At 40.9% G+C, this 18,595-nt stretch overlaps 2 protein-coding genes across 31 annotated transcripts in view; both read right to left on the bottom strand.

The window, feature by feature from the left end:
* Positions 1–11,418, bottom strand: part of SYNJ1 (synaptojanin 1) — an 87,812-nt gene extending 76,394 nt beyond the window's left edge. For 12 of the 30 annotated variants that reach the window (XM_082723345.1, XM_082723337.1, XM_082723321.1 and 9 more), the window contains exons 1-2: positions 10,087–10,193; positions 8,919–9,064 (exon numbers count right to left, since the gene is read on the bottom strand). In XM_082723345.1, coding sequence (XP_082579471.1) covers positions 8,919–9,064; positions 10,087–10,178 — 238 coding nt within the window. In that variant the 5' untranslated portion in view covers positions 10,179–10,193. Of the gene's footprint in view, positions 1–8,918; positions 9,065–9,266; positions 9,461–9,544; positions 9,889–9,975 lie in introns of those variants that run through there. The other 18 variants (XM_082723349.1, XM_082723331.1, XM_082723325.1 and 15 more) reach the window with 5 other exon arrangements.
* Positions 11,419–16,790: 5,372 nt separating this feature from the next.
* The window catches only part of PAXBP1 (PAX3 and PAX7 binding protein 1), a 34,839-nt gene continuing 33,034 nt past the window's right edge, over positions 16,791–18,595 (bottom strand). Inside the window, exon 18 of the mRNA XM_082723823.1 lies at positions 16,791–17,949. Coding sequence (XP_082579949.1) covers positions 17,832–17,949 — 118 coding nt within the window. The 3' untranslated portion in view covers positions 16,791–17,831. The remainder of the gene's footprint in view (positions 17,950–18,595) is intronic.

Genomic DNA, 18,595 nt, shown 5'->3' with positions numbered 1-18,595 from the left:
GTAAGAGCTAGTTTATGTAAGTAAATGCACTTTATATTTAAAGTTATATAAGAAAACTATAAAATGGAAGTGAGTATTTTAATAAGCATAACATTCAGTATATAGAAGTATTTTATGTTTAAGGCAATAATTCAATCAGAAATATTTCCTTCCTTCCTTTTTTTCCCCCTTTCCTTTCCTTCCCTTCTCTTTTCTCCCTTCCTTTCTCTTTCTTTCCTTAGTTATCTCAATATCATCTAGGAATTCAAAGAACCTAAGTTTCAACCTAAATGAAGAGAGTAATTAAATAGTGTCTAATTGGCCAACAAGTTAATCCATCTCCCCAAATGTCAAATATACTCACAATAATGCAACTAGTTCAGTGGCTGTGAAATGCACTCTAGTGTGAACACATGCTTATGTAACATAACAATGGCTTATCTTTGCAAACTCTATTTTAGTAGAAAACAATAAAACACAAATTCTTATCTTCAACCATTAAAAAACCCAAGCAGATTTAAATTGTCACCAATAAAAGTATAATATTCAATTTTTAAAGCTGTACCTCCTTTTGGCACGCTAATTACAAGGCTTACTCCAAATGCACTAGGCTACCCTATTTCGTTTCTTTCAAAAGCACAGTTTATTTTCTTAAATTTTAATTACTTTCAAAAACACAGTTTAAATGTAACTAAGTGATAAACTTTCATTGATTTAGACTATACCACCTCACAATTGTTGAAAATGTCGGTACTAGATGCAAAGGAAATCTATTCTATTTAAACTGCTACCCATTATACTTGGCTTATATTTTTTTCAGCTTTTGGGTATCTGAAAAAGTCTTTATGTCATTTTAATTGTGGTTGGGCATAGAATTCTAGGTGTATGGTTTGTTTTCTTCGTCTTTCAGTGCTTTCAAGACGTCGTTCTTTATCCACTGGCTTGGATTGTTTCTGAAGAAAAATTTATCATTATTCCTGTCTTCTTTCTTCAGTCTTTTCTATTATGTCTTTTCATATTTAGTCAATATGTGTTTTTTCTTGATCTGTTTTTAAGATTTCTCTCCATATCACTGGTTTTAAGCAATTTGATAATGTGTTTGGGTGTAGTTTGCTTCATGCCTCTACTGCTTGAGGTTCATTTAGCTTCTTGGATCTGTGGATTTATAGTTCTCATCAAATTTGGAAAACTGTCAGCTGTTATTTCTTCAAACATTTTTTTTGCTTCTACCCCCTCCTTCTAGGATTCCAATTACCCATATATATTGGCTATAAGTTGTTTTCCAGCCCATTGATGGCTCTGCTTATCGATTTTAGTCTTTTCTCTGTGTTTCATTTTGAGTAGTTTCTATTATTATGTCTTCATATTCATTAATTGTTTATTATGCAGTGTCTAATCTATTAATCCCTATCAGCGTATTTTTTTTCATTTCAGAGAAGTTATTTTTATTTCAATTTGATCTAGGTCTTTCATATTTTTCAGGTTTCTTTAAGATTTGATTTAAGATTTATTGTATTAATTAATTAATGATTAGAGAGAGAACACAGAGGAAGAGGGAGAAGCAGACTCCCTCCTGAGCACAGAACTTGACATAAGGCCCAATCCCAGGACTCCCGAGATCACCACCTGAGCAGAAGGTAGATGATCAACCAACTGAGTCACCTAGGGCTCCCCACCATGTCTCTCCTTAATGTGTTTATTCTTTCCTCTACTCCTTGGACTTATGGAGTATATTTACCATAGCTGTTATGATGTCTTTGTTTATTCATTTGTTTTTTGAGAGAGAGCATGCGTGTGAGCCGGTGGGAGGGACAGAGGGAGAGGGAGAGAGAATTTTAAACAGATTCCACATTCAGGGCAGAGCCCAGTGTGGGGCTCAATCTCATGACCCTGAGATCATGACCTGAGCTGAAATCGAGTCAGATGCTTAACTCACTGAGCCACCTAAGGGTCCCTTCTTGTTTATTAATTTTAACATCTCTTTCTACAGATTGACTTTTCTCCTCATTACGGGGTGTGTTTTCCTGTTTCTTTGCATGTATGGCAATTTTTAATTGAATGCCAGGCATTGTGAATTTGTTACAGAGTTGAATACTGGCTATATGGATATATACTTTGTATTCCTATATTCTTAAACTTTGTTCTAAGATACAGTGAAGTTTTTTGGAAATTAGGTTATTTGGAAACAGTCTGATCCCTTTGGGTCTTGCTTTTAAGCTTTGTCAGAGAGGACCACAGAAGCGTTTAGTCTAGGGCTACTCTGCCCCATTACTGAAGCAGAATAACCTTCTGAGTAGTCAACCCTATTCCCAGAGTTCCATAATATTTCTCCATTCTGGCTACTGACAACTTAAATACTCCCAGTCCTAGGTGAGGTTCAGGAAATTTTCTTCCTGCTGCTTTTGGTGGTACTTTCCCCACCTTGGGTAGTTTCCTTCCACGCCAGCAGTTACCAGTACTCAGCTGAAATCTCACGCAGAACCCTCTGCATATTTCTGAAACTCTCTGTGTAGCTACCTCTTCTTTGGTTCTAGTCCTGAGAATTCTCATTGCCTTGGCTTCCACAAATTCCCTACTCTGTCTCCTCAACTCAGGGAGACTGCCGCGCTTTCTCTGGGTGCATCTCCCTGCTACTGCAGCCCAGAAGCACTCCAGGTAATAAGCAGAGTGATCAACTAGAGCAATCGTAAGGTTCACGCCTTTGTTTCCCTTCCCTCAAGGATCAGTGCCTCCTGCCACCTGTTGTTCAAAGTCTGAAAACTGTTTCTTTATTTTTATCTTTATTTTATTCTTTGTTATGTAAAGTGAGAGGGTCCCTAGTATACCATCATGGTCAGAAGCAAAAAAATCCCGTTATAGTCTTGTACTAGTTATATTTTATAAGATAAGTAAGAACACCTGGTAGACCTGAAATTATATAATAAAGTCACATAATGGGATTTTATTGTTCAATGAAAGACACACTGTGCTTCGCCTTTTATTTTCTCATAGCAAAGTTAAGTGCTTTGTTAGCACTTAGGAACTAATTTGGCTCTACGTTAACAAGCAAATTCTGCTAGCTGGCCCAGGAGTGAAATGTTAATTTTTTTTAAAGCATAGATATTTAAGTTGCTGTTTACTTTCTGTTCTATCAAACAGAACATTCCAAAAATTACTTACAAAAGGGAAACAAATTTTTGCAAACCTAACACAAAGTAATATGTAACAAGTCTAAATTTCATCATTCTGTACAGAAAAAGTCAACTATAAAAAGTCACTTTCCTCAACTTGAATTTTTTTTTTCTTAAAAAGAGACAAGATACTGCAACTTAATCTAAAGGGCAATCATGCTGACTGCCAGCATTTGGCAATTAAAAACAACAACAACAACAACTATACACACTGCTTGTCATCATCACCTACTACACTTGTTATCCAAAATTTCAGAATCTGACATTTAACTTGGCTCAGCAAAGCAACTTTATATTTTTAATGACCAACTCTAAACCAAATCATGTTCTCTCTAATATATTAAAGTTTGTAGGCAAAAAAAAAAGCAAGTTTAATATTTCCCTCATTAGAAAATACTACCAAATACACTCTTAACTTTAAAGTCCGCTAGCGGCATTCCCTTGTTTTTGCTCTTCATTCCTTGACCCCCAGAATAACAACCACCACCCTCACAGCAACCCAATCATTAAAGTAAAAAATCAAATGGTAGACTAAGTCATCAGAGCAGTTATTTTCTCTCTCAAGCCTCAGTTTGTACATCTGTGAAATGGAGATGAAAACACAACCCACAGAATTAAATGGAATCAAGGGTGCCCAATATCACATCTCCCTCAACTGTAGGTCGAGACACTCCAGGACACTTCAACAACCTCCCATAAGAGCTGCAGGAGATTTTTAATTTAAAGAAGCATAGAGATACTCAACAGATGTTGCACTGCCCAAACTATTGGCTTGAGGTAGTTCAGAGTTTTCACATTAGACTGCAATACATTCCCTTGATGATACCATATATTTGTAAAGCTGGGTTTTCAGCAGTTGAGGTGATAAAAAGCAAATACCACTCCAAAATCAATGTGGAACAGGAAATGAGGGCGGAGCTGTCCAGTCTGATTCTAAGGCTTAAAAAGCTATTCAATGCTCAACAGGTACATGCATATCCCATTAGTAAGTAACTGGTTATTTATGAAGGAAATAAGTTATTTTCCATTTACTTGCATTATTTTTTTAAATAGCTACTAGAGTTGTTAAAGCAGACGTATTTAACGTTTGGACCTAATTATTTAACAAGCGGAGCTGTGGCCTGGGGGTGCTGTGAAAAACTTAATGAGACACCATGAAACAATAAAGTTTAGGAACTTCTGGCTTAATGTTGTGACTTGCAGAGGAAGCTTTCAGGAAATGGCAACTATTATTTCATTATTATTACTTCCTTACAATGTGCAGTTTCATAAAAAAGTCAGTGTAATCCACATTCTGTAACAAAGATCTCCAGAATGTTGTCCTATAGTTTTATGGCTCATATTTCCATAAAGAAAAAATTAGGTAAATGAAGAAACTCAGATGAACAACGTGGGGTAAAACTAGGTCCAGAGTATAGTGATACAGCCTTGCCATCTAGGAAGTACATGATTTGGGTCCTGGCTGAGTTGGAAAGCTTGAAATAATCTTTCCACTAGACAGAAGCAATTAGTTCTTACTTCCATAGTAGCATATATTGAAAAGCTCTAATATTAAGAGTTAGGAATTTATATCAGCACCTCCCATCTCATCTTTAAGACAGGTGATCCATAACTTCTGTTTTTGGATTATCCTTCATTTCCCATGTTGACCTTCCCTTCATTTTCTACTTAGGATACAAGTATGAAGTAAATTATTTACCTCTGCTGAAGCATGAGATGGGTTGAAACTCGTGAGTTTAATGCATGTTTGGTCAGACTGGCTACTTGTCCCTCCCCTGTTGTCGTCTTTCTGTGTGTAACTATAGAAAGAGGATGAAAACCGAACCTGACACAAAACTGGCAGATGGCTTTTTAAATCTCCTATTTGTTTCCAATGAAACACAACCTGTAGTGTTATAACTTGCTGACCATCACACTTGCTGCTTACACTGGTCCAGACACAGTAGACTAGTTCCACAGAGAACACACTTGCTACACTGCACATCTACATGTCCACAGACATCAAATTTCAGTTTAATTAAACAGTTTTCTGGACTGATAATTTTTAATGCCTTTTATAGCAGCAGTTCAGTCAAATAGCAATTCTTTAAAAGATTAAAAAAATAAGTTTTATTAAAAAGAGTACTGTAATTTTGAACATAGAATATTGTATTTTTGTCAACTTTGTAAGCTAGTTTAGGTTAATTTTCCTCCCCAACTACTCCCCCCGCCCACCCAGGGCACTAATTTGGCCATTTATTCCCTCAGTGAGCAAAACACTGTACTAAGCACTAGACGTACAGAGATTACTACATGGGTCTTTTCCTCAAAAGTACAGCGCCCAGACACAGAAGTTCCACAGAACCTGAAAGCACTGTATCAAAAGTGCTATGGGACCATTAGCACTTGGTTCAGGCGGAAGTTTCAAGAAAACTAGTCATTAGCCCAATAACAGTCAACAATAGCATTAAAATTGATGGAACACGGTTACTTTGGATAAAATTTGTAAGCTAAGAATGTTATACCATAATCTATCCTAGAAAGGCCTATATAAATTATGCTCAGAGTGATCATCCCAACCTAATTACATCAGAATCTCTAGGGAGCTGGAGCCCAGGCAGCCACATTTATAACCCCCCACCCAGTGATTACGATGTGCACCCAAGGCTGAAAACCACTGGCTCACTAATTGATTAAGTCACTGTATCATGACTGACTTAAATTTAGAAGCCTAGCAACATACAGACAGATTCCTCAGGCTAGGTTTGTAGAAGAGATTAGTAGATGCTCAGGCTCTACAAAGATCCATGATCTAAAATTCTTTTTACTGTGTTTGTACTCGCACCTTATTTTTTGATATGTGCTAGTCATACAGAATAGAAGGTTTTACGTTGGGTATCTCTTGCACTTCTGGTATAAACCAAGAAAAATAAGTGACTGTCAGTCCTCAATGGTATGTACTACCTAAGATGTCTGATTTTGTCAACTTTAAAGCCAGAACAAGTGGGGCCTGTAGAAATCATAACTTTTCGGTGCATGACTGAGTCCTGCAAGGGTCACTTCTACCATTTACTTCCAAAAAGAACACCTGCACATAACCATGCAGAGAACCAAAAGCCAGCACTTAAAAAGAATTTATCCTGGGGTATGGACTAAGTTCTAGACAAATGAAGAAAAGGAAGAAACAAGAATGAGATTGGAGTGGGCAGTGGGGCAGGTCCTCAGGAAGAAGACTTGAGAGAGAATAGTCTTGGATTGGAAAGACAGAAAAAAGCATTCTAGCAGTCGTGAAGGAAGAGGGTGTTCACAGGAACAGCATGATGAAGAGAGAGAAAAAAAAAAAACCCGGTACCTTGTGAAAGCACTAAGGAGACACAAGAATTTCCTTAAAGGAGACCAACATCCACGCTGGATGAACAGGGTGGGGCCACGTTATGGAAGACCTGGATGGGAGGGTTGAGGATTTTAAACTTAACCTTACTGAAAAATGGGGTTCTACTTTGGTTTAACATTGTACATGATTTGAGAAGATTCTTCTTGCTGATTAACAAGCATAATGTATTGAGATTAAAAGGGCTGGGATTATTGAAGAGAAAAAGAACACCTCAGTACCTTCCAAACACTGCTCCCTGAATACAACAAGCATTTAAGAAATGTGAGATTTTTAAAAATGAACACTCTACAGCACAATATGCACCTTGATACTGCTCCCAAATGAATGTCAAATTAATTTTATAGTCAAACAATTTATAAAAAGGTCTGTTAGCTCTTAATGTTCATATTTTAAGTTATTACCATAAAGTTTATTATAGGAAAGCTAACAACATACCCACAAAATTATATATCCATTTATGCTTTTACCAAAAAGGGCAATATTTAACTTTTTCTCTTGACAGAACTGCTTATGCTGTCTAAATCTAATGAAAATAAATATAATCAGTAAGTGTTAAGACAGTATTTTTAGTATTTTTTCCTTAAAATAAATGATAATGCCAAAATGGATGGTTTAGGGAGTTTGCCTTCTTAACCATTATTTGGCATAAAAGAGAGCTGCTGGACATTTGGAAGTATGATTATCCTTAGGTTTCCTAAGAGTAAAATACAGCAATAATCCTAATAACTATGGGTAATGCATACTGTGTAAACATGTGACTCCCTATTATTACTAATAACCACAATTGAAGAAACATTTAAAATTTAGACAAATTAGAAAATCAGGTAATATCACCAAAAAAACCCACAAGCAGCTAAAAAATATTTCACAACTAAACCACACCATTTCCCCCCAGATATTTTTAATTAAGAATTCATCAGTATAAGAACTGTATTTGTAGCATGAAAAAATAGACTATGCAAACTAATATTATAGCAAGATTATATTTCAGTTTATTTAAATGTAAAAAACAGTTTGAATTAAGTCCATACTAAGTATAACCCATCTTATTAATACTTGTTTCTTAGAACACAAATAGCTCTTCCTGCTCACTCAAACCATGTTACTATATGTACCAAAAACATAAACATTTCTTATACATTACACTCTGCTTAAGCTTTTCCATTATGTCACTACCCTTTTTTCCCAGTCAGGATAAAATTTTATTATTTTTAGAATATTAAGATCAGGTTAACATTTTAATAGGTTAATATTCTGTATGCAAAAGTTAGGGTCTTATGTGCTCTTCACTTACTGAATCTGAAGAAAGGTTAGCAGTTTAAAATATCTAGAGCCTTTTATTTGTAAGTATGACTTTTTTTTAAGAGGCTTATTTGTTTGAGAGAGCGAGCGGGCGAGCCCAGCACACAAGCAGGAGTGGGAGAGGGAGACAGAATCTTGAGCAGACTCCCTGCTGAGCACAGAGTCCAACGCAGGGCTCAATCTGACCACGCTGAGACCATGACCTGAGCCAAAATCAAGAGCTGAATGCTTTGCTTAACTGACTGCGCCACCCAGGCACCCCTGTAAGTATGAGTGTCAAATGCTATTTTTAATTTATAAAATATGACCAGTAGCTAAACTGATGCTAAACAAGGCAAAAACATGGCAAAAAACAAGTAGCTATTACTAAAAAGCCCTTAAAAACGCAATCACATTTCAAATAACTCCAAGCTGGAGTTATCTTCCAAAATCTTAAATCAAGAAAGAAAATTAATATTCAAATTAGTATATTTTTAACTTCATCCATCTGTCCAGAAAATAACCTAAACCATTCTAATCCACTATTTTGCTTGTGGTGCAGCAGTCCTTTTCTTCAAATTATCAAGGATAATTTTTTAAATGATGTGGAATCAATCATATTATCTCAAGACATTTTAGAAGTTTACAATTCTCTTAATAAAAATGAAAGGGCCTCACCATAAGATACTCCAAAAAATATCAAATAAATAAGTACTCTTATAGTTCATTATTGTAACTGATATATAAGAAATCCCATTCATTACAGTAAAATGTCAAGCAAGCCTTCACGGGTTTATGTGACATGATGTAAACTGTTAAGGGTAATTCTTTGGAAAGCAAGATGTTCTTTTAGAAACAGCCAAAGAACCCAAGAAAGCAAAAACCTGTAACCAAACGTGCATTTCCCCCTGAACCCCCAAAAGAAACCTGCAGCAGGGGACAGAAAAGAAAATGAAAGTTTAAAATAAGGTTTGATGCAAAAGAAAATAAAAACATCATCTGCTTCAGGAAATACAGCGAAGGGGTTGCCGGGGTCTTCTCTAGCGAATGGTTGAATCGGATGGTTTCAAATCAAAACAGAGACCCAGTCAGTTGGGCTAGGACAGAGGACTTACAAAGCACAGCTACAGCCCCAGACTCGAACATGAGACATTCCTCCTTATGCCTAGTTTCCACTATGAGACTGAAAGGTGGGGGATCCAATTTGTGATAGATCCGAAATCCTTTGCTGAACGCCATTCTCCTTTCTTCCGAGGCGGCCCTGCGAAAACCAAGCAAAGCAAATGAAGCTAACGTCTCCTTCTGCAGCAAGGACTGCACGGCATCCCGAAGTCCCTCCCTGCCAGGTTTGGGTGGGGGGTGGGGTGGAAAAAAGCGGAGCCCAGGGAGAGAATGGTTTATTCCAAAAGATAAGCCGTCACTTAATTTGACCAAAAGCCGGAGGAAAAGCTACCGATTCTCACCCCAAGGGAACCTAAGGTTTGATCTCTCTGAAGTCCACCAACGGTTTGGCTAAGATGAGTTTCCCGTTTACTTCATGTTTACCAAAAACGAAAGATTTCTGAGCGTATTTCGTTCGGGCTTGTTTATCAGCTTCCTGCTTCTGGATTTGTCACTACGCGGAAAGGGAACAGATTCGGAAACTTCAAGCCGTTCCCTGGCCGGGGAAGGAGAGGAGGTGGGAGGGAAGGTTAACGAGGCTGCTTCAAAGCTCCTTAAGGGGCAGGAGGGAAAGGATTACCCGACGCGAACGGCTCTCCCGGGGGCGGCCGAGAAGGGCAAGGGAAGCGGCACAGGTTAACGCTGCCTCCCGCCCAGCCGCAGGCCACCGCCGGCTGCGGGGACGGCAGGCGCGAGCCCGTGAATATGAATGGCCACCCGGGAAGACTCACGACACGGACCCGACCGGGGCTCCTCGGGGGTCCCGGACAGCCGACCCCCGGGAAAGCGGCTCCTTCCCAGGGGGAGGAAGCCGCCCGGTCGCCCAATCCCTCCATTATGCGCCAGAGGCGATGACCCGGCGCCCAGACCGACGGGGTTCCTCTCCCGCGGACAGCCTGACAGCCGCTGTCACCACAGCCCCCCGCCCGACGCAGCGCCCCGCACGACCCGTAGTCTCCTCACAACCCCGCCCGCCCTCCCGAGCCAGGGCTGCCCCCGGTCGCCCCTCACCGTTCCCGCCCAGGCTGCGGCGGGGAGGCTGCTCAGGAAGCGTCCGCCCGCGCGCCCGGCTGCCGGTGGGTCTGGCCGCGGCCGCTCCCCGCCCCCCGCCGGCTTGCTCACCTCTTCCTCCGGCTCCTCCTCCTCCCTCTCCCGCAGCCGCCACCGCCACCGGAAACGTCACTTCCGCTCCAGAGGGCCCATCTCTTCCGCATTGCGCCGCGGCCGGGGGCGGAAGGACCGCCTCCCGGGGGGAAAGGCGGGGCGCCAGGAGGCAGGCCCCGCCCACTCCGAGCCTCCCTGCGGGTCCGAAATGGTAGGCTGTTTACCGGCCTCTCAGTGTAGCGACCTTCGCCTCAGGCGGCGGGTCAGCCAGGTCGCAGCTACGGGTCGGACCGCTGGGGAGCCGGGGACGAGGAGGATCGGCCTCCCTGGGCCCCGCGCGTGGGCTTTTCAGAGCTTACCAGCCCTGCCCGTGGGCGCCAGGGAGGGGCTCCGGGGAAAAGCTTTGGGGACCGGGTACTGATATGTGCCCGAGATGGGTGTCAGGATCACCCCCTGCCGCCCCCAGCGACCTGAGGGCGCGGGGGAGAGGGCTCGGGACAGCGGTGAGCACGCCCGGCCGACGGGGCGGTGCCCGAAGAGCTGTCCATGGTGTCTCCCCGCAAACAGCGCCCAGGTCCTGTTCCGAGCGTCTGGGTAGGTAGCACGAGAAACACGAGGGCCCGCTTTGGAGCAACTCCCTCGGCTGCCTTTTCTTCTGGAGTGTTCCAGAGCGCTCAGGAACACTACGGGAAGGAGTGCTCCGCTGTACACACGGTGGAGGATCGGAAGTCACAAACCGGACCTCAAGGCCGACCTGGAACATGGCTGTACCGAGGCGGCTGTGGCGGGCTCTGCATGGCGAATCCTTTCGGCAGCGTGGAATTGAACCGAAAGGCGTCTGAGCCTCTCCTCATTTTTCAACCAGTCATGCTACGTGGCTAATAGTCGTGTGTCCCACGGCCTTCTCATTCTCTTTCCACTTCATAGACCTAAATACGAGAATGAAGTCAAAGCCAAGAGGGCCACAAGGAATTGAAATCCTGGAGAGACTGTTTGCTTGCCCTCGTTTTTTCTTTACCTCTTCCTCTTCTTGCTTTTATTTTAGCAGCGAAAGCAGAATTTAAATTTGTTGTATTGCACAAACTCATTTCCCCCTCTGGGCCCTGTCATGTGGCTTGATACATTTCTTCACCCATTTTAGAGAAGCTGGACCCACCCCGGTTTCAGGATTCCTGAAGCAGCTATCATTGACTAGAAGAGGAACCTTTTCATTTCTAGAAGGAGATATGCAAAGACACATCGAGTTCTGAGAACTGGAGAGGGTTTCTCATTTAGTACTATTTACTTAGAAAAGGGCTTTGCTCTTAGTAGTGGTTACTGACAGTAGCCTCAGAATTAAACTTATATTAAGAGTCTCTGCTGGACTGTGGTTGCTTCCCCCCTAACCCCCTCCATTTCAATTAGAGATTGCATTCAACAGAGGAAGTAATGGGAGTGGGTGGGAATGGAAATTTTCTTATTTGCCTATTCAGTTATAAAGCCTCTCCAGCCCTGAAGGAATGCCAGATGTATGCACCAGAAAAACATATGGAAGGATACTGCTGCGGGAGTGATGTTGATATTATTGAATACTTTGCTTGGGAGTTGTTTTTTATGTCAGCTGAGACCCAGGAAAGAGAAGTTGTTTTAAAAATTACTCAGTTTCAAGTGGAATTGGAACCTGAAACCAAACATGCCCACCCCTATCCTAAGATCACTTCCACCATGCCTGTCTGAGGCCACACGGGAAACCCCTCCTTCTCAGAGGGTCAATCATGCATGTTGGGCTCTTCTAAAAGCAGGTGCTCTCCCTGTTTCTGCTTTTCTTTGATTTTGAACTAAGGAGATTAAGGTGAAGGTTTCTTGGTTCTGGGTTTGAATTGCTGTTTCTTCCTTCAGAATGAACTGGAGGGGGAAGGGGTTTTGGTAAGCAGGACTCTTATTCCTAGAGCTGTCTGAAGGCCAGGACTTTTCCAAATCCTTTCAAAATAGATCATTTTAGTCATGAAATAAGCGCATGGCCTGGGGTTGAAAAATAAGGGTCATTTTACTAGTGACTTTTATAAAATGTTATTCCTTCTTTTTCTTCTCCCTCTTTACTGATTATACTTGTTACGGCATATGAAAGTAGCTGGACAAATTTTCATCAGATTTGAAGAGTGTGGGGAGGGATGGTGGCTGACTTAAAATATATTATTTTTTAAAAGATTTTATTTATTTATTTAATAGAGAGAGGTCAGAAGTAGGCAGAGAGAGGCAGACTCCCCGCTGAGCAGAGAGCCCAATGCAGGGCTTGACCCCAGGACCCTGAGATCATGACCTGAGCTGAAGGCAGAGGCTTAACCCACTGAGCCACCCAGGTGCCCCTGACTTAAAATACATGTTAAGTGGCACACACAAACTTCTGAGGTCTTAAGGGCCCACAGAGATGAGCTGACACCTTCTTGACCCTTGAAAATGAGCAATGAATGGGGCGCCTGGGTAGCTCAGTGGGTTAAAGCCTCTGCCTTCAGCTCAGGTCATGATCTCAGGGTCCTGGGGTCAAGCCCCACATTGGGCTCTCTGCTCCACGGGGAGCCTGCTTCCTCCTCTCTCTCTCTGCCTGCCTCTCTGCCTACTTGTGATCTCAGTCTGTCAAATAAATAAATAAATAAAATCTTAAAAAAAAAAAAAAAGTCCTAGAAGTGAAATAAAAAGAAAAGAAAAGAAAATGAGCAATGAGGCCCTTGGTTGGCTGAAAAAAATAGTACATTGTAATCCCTAGACCATGTGAATGTTAATTGATAGGAAAACAAGTCTTTGCTGATGAGACTGAGTTAAGGGTTCTTGAGATTATTTTGCACTACCTGGGTAGGCCCTAAATGCAATCACAACTGTCCTTACAGGGTAGCAGAGAGAAATTAGACACACACACACACACAATGTGAAGACAGGAGGAGAGACTAAGGCAGTCTAGGCACAGCCAAAGGATGTCAGCACCCACCTCTAGAAGCCACCGGAGCAGGAAGGATTCTTCCCTAGGGCTTCTGGAGGAACATGGCCTTGTCACCACCTTGATTTTGAACTTCTGGATTCCAGAACTGTGAGAGAATTTCTATTGTTCAAAATTATCCAGTTTGTGATAATTTGTTACAACAGCCACAATCAGTACAAGTCTGTGTGTCTTCCCATCAGGAGAGAAACAGAGATTAGCAAAAATCCCAGATAGAGGATTCAGATATGAGCTTCATTAGCTTCAACAAGTTGAAGGCAAACACCTGGAGTCGTAAATGCTGATTTTTGACCAAATTCTTTCTCCTACTGTTAATTCTCTACGTGAAAATATGTACTTACCTTTTCTATAAGTCAAAAAATACTCATATAGGGGGGCGCCTGGGTAGCTCAGTGGGTTAAGCCACTGCCTTCAGCTCAGATCATGATCTCAGAGTCCTGGGACTGAGGCCCACATGGGGTTCTCTGCTCAGCGGGGAGCCTGCTTTCCCCTCTCTCTCTGCCTGCCTCTCTACCTACTTGTGACCTCTGTCAAATAAATATTTTAAAATAACATATAGGGAATATAAATGGCTCAATCTGATAGCAAGTCCCCAGTATACTATACGGTTTACATAGAAATGACTGATTATCCCAATAACATTTTTTAAAACTATACCATCATTACATGACTAGGAATTTTGAGATGTCTAAAATGTGAATTGGTGGTAGGGTCCACATTTCCTTATAGCCTGAATTTTATCAAAAATACTGGAAAATGTTTGGCAAACTTGTGGAACACTAACAGCCCGATCAAGTTACCTTTAACAGGCTCTTGTTCAGTTACATAGACTAGAGCTACATCAGGATCTGCAGAGAGCTATTAGTATATAGAAAGGGATGGTTTTTGAGAGGCAACACAACAGTAGGTTCCAAAATGGCATTAGCTGTTTGCTTTGAATACGTTTGCAGTAATCAGTGAAGAATAAGGTTTTAAACTAGAAAAAATGGAAACCTTTTAAGTAGAAAATATAGTCAGCTTGAGAGCAGAACTACTTTGAAAATAAAATCAAACAAAAACTTCAAAGACTGAGAAAACTGCTCACACATACCATAGGTAAGGATGTTACCCCAGTGATGATCAGGGAAATTAACACACCAACTCAAGGGATCTCATGTGAAGGGGGTCATTTTAATGCCACCCAAGGATTCTCATGGAAACCAGAAGACCTAAGCAATAGCAGGGCTCAGTCTCACTATGAGAGGTGGAGGGTGTTCACCCATCAACCTAGCTCTTTGTACCTAAGCAGCAGGTGTGTCTGGAATTTCCACACCTAATGCTACATGGGAAAAAGATAAGTTTCATGGGCAAATTGGTTTTGCAAAGCATCTTAAAATGGCTTCTACAGGATTTGTCAAAACTTTCACCTTTCCCCATGTGTTTTGAATCATCAAGCACAGGATATAAAATCTATGTTTCTGAAGATTTTTTAAGTAAAAGCCCCCAAACTAAGGACCACAGTATATCTTCCGAGAAATGTAGTGCTAGGCCTCGTTGAGCTGGATGGTAACATCCAAGCTCCTGCTGAAGTTAGGTCTGCCAGGGCTAAAGGAAAGCCAGTATAAATTACTGGGGCGTGGAGGTCTGGAAGCAGGCTAGGGATCAGTCAACATTGCACATCAAAACCTATTTCATAGAAAAATTTTTAGCTCGTCCGCCTTTGCCAGTAGTCTGAAGCCACACTCAGCAACTGTGCACCCGCTATCCATACACTTTGGAGGGCAGTCTCCAAAGCATCTTGGACAGTAACAGCCTTATCAAAGCATAAGGCCTCCCAAACATTCAGAGACATTATATTGTTCTTGCTACACGCAAAAGTTCTGGTGTTTTAACTATTCTTATTTTCATTTACTTGAAACGACAGACCAAAATCTTGTTATAATTGGTGAATAGTGAGTCCCTTTACTCTATGGACATTACCATGCTAGAGATGGATTCTTGTAACAATACAGAACCTCTACAATGTAGCAGCCTACAACATTGCATTTTGCAGCTCTACATCTGACCATTTTTAGAAGGCTTTCATGGTTTCAAGGGAGATTAGCATTTTTAAAATTTAAATTCAATTAATTAGCATATCATGTATTATTAATTTCAGAGGTAGAGTTCAGTGATTCAGGAGTTGTATAGAACACCCAGTGCTCATTATATCACATGCCCTCCTTAATGGCCAATCACCCTGTTACTGCATCCCCCTCCGAAATTAGCATTTAAAACAAAATGAGGCACTTGTCAAAACTCATGGAACTGTATGCACTTAAATTTAAGAGGGTTAACTTTACTGTTTATAATTTATACCTCAACAAACCTGGCTTTACATTTTAGCATTCTCTCATGAGGAAAGTGCTCACTGTGAGGTTACGTAATCTGGGGGCCAGTTCCAAGAGCGGATGTTATCATCACCACAGGCAACTATGACTCAAGTCAACTGAAGCCCTCTGGGAGATGACGAGGAACATACTGGAGAGATTAGAAGTTGGTATGGGAGACCTGAAATTGCCCTCCCCAAATCTCGCACAAGGAGACCCTGGGCACCTATGACTGAGTGCGGTGGGAAGACCAAGGCCAGCTCCTGGAGACCTTAACTCAGAACTGCAACTCTGGGTTGAGGAGTTCCCATCAGCCTTGCTGAGCTTTCTTAGTCTTGCATCTGAGACTTAAATCTTCCTATGCTTGCTTCAGATGTCATGCCTGCCTCATGACTTCGCAGCTGTGGGGCTCTCCCAGCCCATCTCCTCCATCTCCTTCGCCTTTCCCCCTCAATGATCTGCAGTATTATCTAATGCTAGCTCATCCACGGCTCCCTAGAACTCAAGGGTTATTTCTCCTCCCACTCCCTTCTTTGGCTGAGGGCTGTTCTCTGGGACATTATCTGGTGGACAGTCCAGCCTGTTGCACAGGCCGAGAAAGAGCCCTCAGGCAGAACTTCGAGTGCCTGCAGGACCCCAGCAGGTCCTCGGGGGACATGGGTGGGGCTCCACTAGCATGTGCTATAATGTCGCCAGCAGTCTTTGTGAATGTGGTTTATATTGCCTCAATAAAATAGCTTTCCTTTTCAAAAACTCCTCTCACCTATTTTGGAGTTAATTCAGAAGACAGATCTAAAAGAAAAAACTGAAGAAGCAAACCTTTAGCTTTATTAAAATGTCACCCCCTATCTTTTGCCAATTCCCTTCATAAGAAAGGACATACTGTGGCTATTTCAGGAACAAAACTTCCAGCTGAGATAGGAGAGCTACTTGTTTTATGCACACATCTATGCTGAATTCACCTTCCATCAAGGTCCCTGTGTGGTATTCAAACCCATGTCTGAAACCAAAACAGCCTGAGGGCTTGCACAGGATAAAGTCTCCAAGCTTACTGCAGAAGTCCTTAAAAAGTAGACACAGGAAAAATCACCAGTCGAATGGGCTTGGAAACACAAATTTAAGGCACACATGTTGCGCATGTCCTCTGTATACATGTTTATATGTTCTTATTCTGTTGACATTCTCATTTGAATTCTATTTAGTAGGCCACTACTGTGTAACAGAATGAATATGTAGTAGTAAGGAAAGTTCCTACAATAAAGGTAACACTGATGAAGCACTTAAGAGTGCACAACACCGTTATAAATATTATTTGACCTGGCCAAGGGTACTCACACTACTAGTCTATGTTAGAGTCATATGAAATGCTCTAAAATCAGTCACCAGCAAAATACAACAAAGGATCTATTTAAAAATTAATTTAATGCTTGGCTAAAGCTTAATTACATATATAATTATCAGACAATAGTCCTTAATTTCCAAAAAGTTCCTCTTTTGAAAATCACAGAATCAGAAAGCATAAACTTTAAAACAAGTTCTCTGAATATTTACAACATGGTATAAACATTATAGAAGACCAAGGATATTAAATTGCCTGGGTGTAGCTAATCAGCAAGGCATATTCTTTATTGCATATATAACTCACATATGTGGGATTTTAAATAAAATGACAGACTACTTAAATTCAAATGCATGTATTTTTGTAAGCCGGTCAGGGGGTAAAATCATGAGATAGGACAGTCAGCCCAAAACCATGCAGTGAGGTTTGTGGGGCTCTTATTTCCCAAAGTTAAGCTTCTGTGTTCTCCTCAAAAACCCATGTTGCATATATTATTTAGAGTTCATATTCAACCCATATTTGACCGTAACGCTGATTCAAGGAAAAAAGTTTCCATTCACCCAGTGACTAAGTCCACATCCTACTCTCAATTTTAAGGCAGCAAAGCTACAATGATAGCAACTGCTAACCGAAAGGTAATGAACACTTAGTCACTTGCCAGCCCTTTTGTTGCAACAGTGTAGTAATTTCCCTAAGACAATTTACTACTGAATAATTTTCTGCTGTGAAAAGGCTTACTCTGTAGAAAAACACCACAAATTTCCAGTGTGAAAGTTAAATCCATGGTGGTATAAATATATATATGCATAATTACACAATTTACACTGCACACATCGTTTACAGAGAACAATGAACTGAGAGGGTTAATCTGAATGACCATATAAAATACTTCTGTAAACAGAGTATGACAGGCAGTAAGGAAAACATGAATAGGCTTCCTAGAAATAATGTGAGTTCCATTCATTCCAAAGAAATTGCATTTAAGGACACAGTAATGAATATTAATGTTCTTTGTATTAAAACAAGAATCAGTATTTTACAGTTTAAGAAACTTTACATATATACAAAATTTATACACTGGGAATGGTATTAAAGCAAATAGGGTCTATTTTCCTTCAATCAAAGACTTAAATTCTTTCACATTGTGGTCACTTGCAACTGACATAGCATGATCCAGAGCGCGAACACTTGCAAGGAGTTTTACTATCTGTTTTATGTTTTCCCTAAAAAAAGAAAAAAAAATGGCAACATCTTATTAATTAATACAAAAGCCTTCAAAGGAAAATTTGTTACTGACTTTATGGCCACTTCTGAGGTTTGCAATCAATTTTTTCGAGCACATATTTTTAAAGAAGACAGGTAAGCAAGCCATAGCACGTAAAGAAATAAAATAAATTTATCCATATAAAACAAAACTTGTATATGTTTAAATGACTAGCCTGGAAACCAAGTATCCACTTTCCAAAATATAAACACCCCAAAATTTCATTCAATGATTTCCATTGATATCTAGAAAAAAAGAAAGCAGTCTATTGCTGAATTACTTTAGAGCCCTGCCTCCCATTCCCTCCCAAACCAGAGTCCCAGGTCTTTCAGAACGTATCTAGAACACAAATGTGTAGTATGTCTGTTTCATCCCCAATCCAGCATCATCTCCACTCTTCCTAAATTCACTAAGAAAGATAAGCTGGCTTCCTCTGTCACCCCAGCCAGCTGTCACTCTGAATAGGCCTCAAATTTCAGCATATATCAAAATTACCTAGAGGGTTGGTGAAACACAGTTCACCAGGCCCTACCCACAAGAGTTCAAATTCAGTAGGTCTGGGCGGGGCCTGAGAATCTGCATTTCTAACAAAGCTCCCAGGTGAT

Source organism: Mustela nivalis, assembly GCF_964662115.1.
Source record: "Mustela nivalis genome assembly, chromosome: 1".
NCBI classification, from domain to species: domain Eukaryota; kingdom Metazoa; phylum Chordata; class Mammalia; order Carnivora; family Mustelidae; genus Mustela; species Mustela nivalis.
This window is presented reverse-complemented; position numbering and strand designations above follow the sequence as displayed.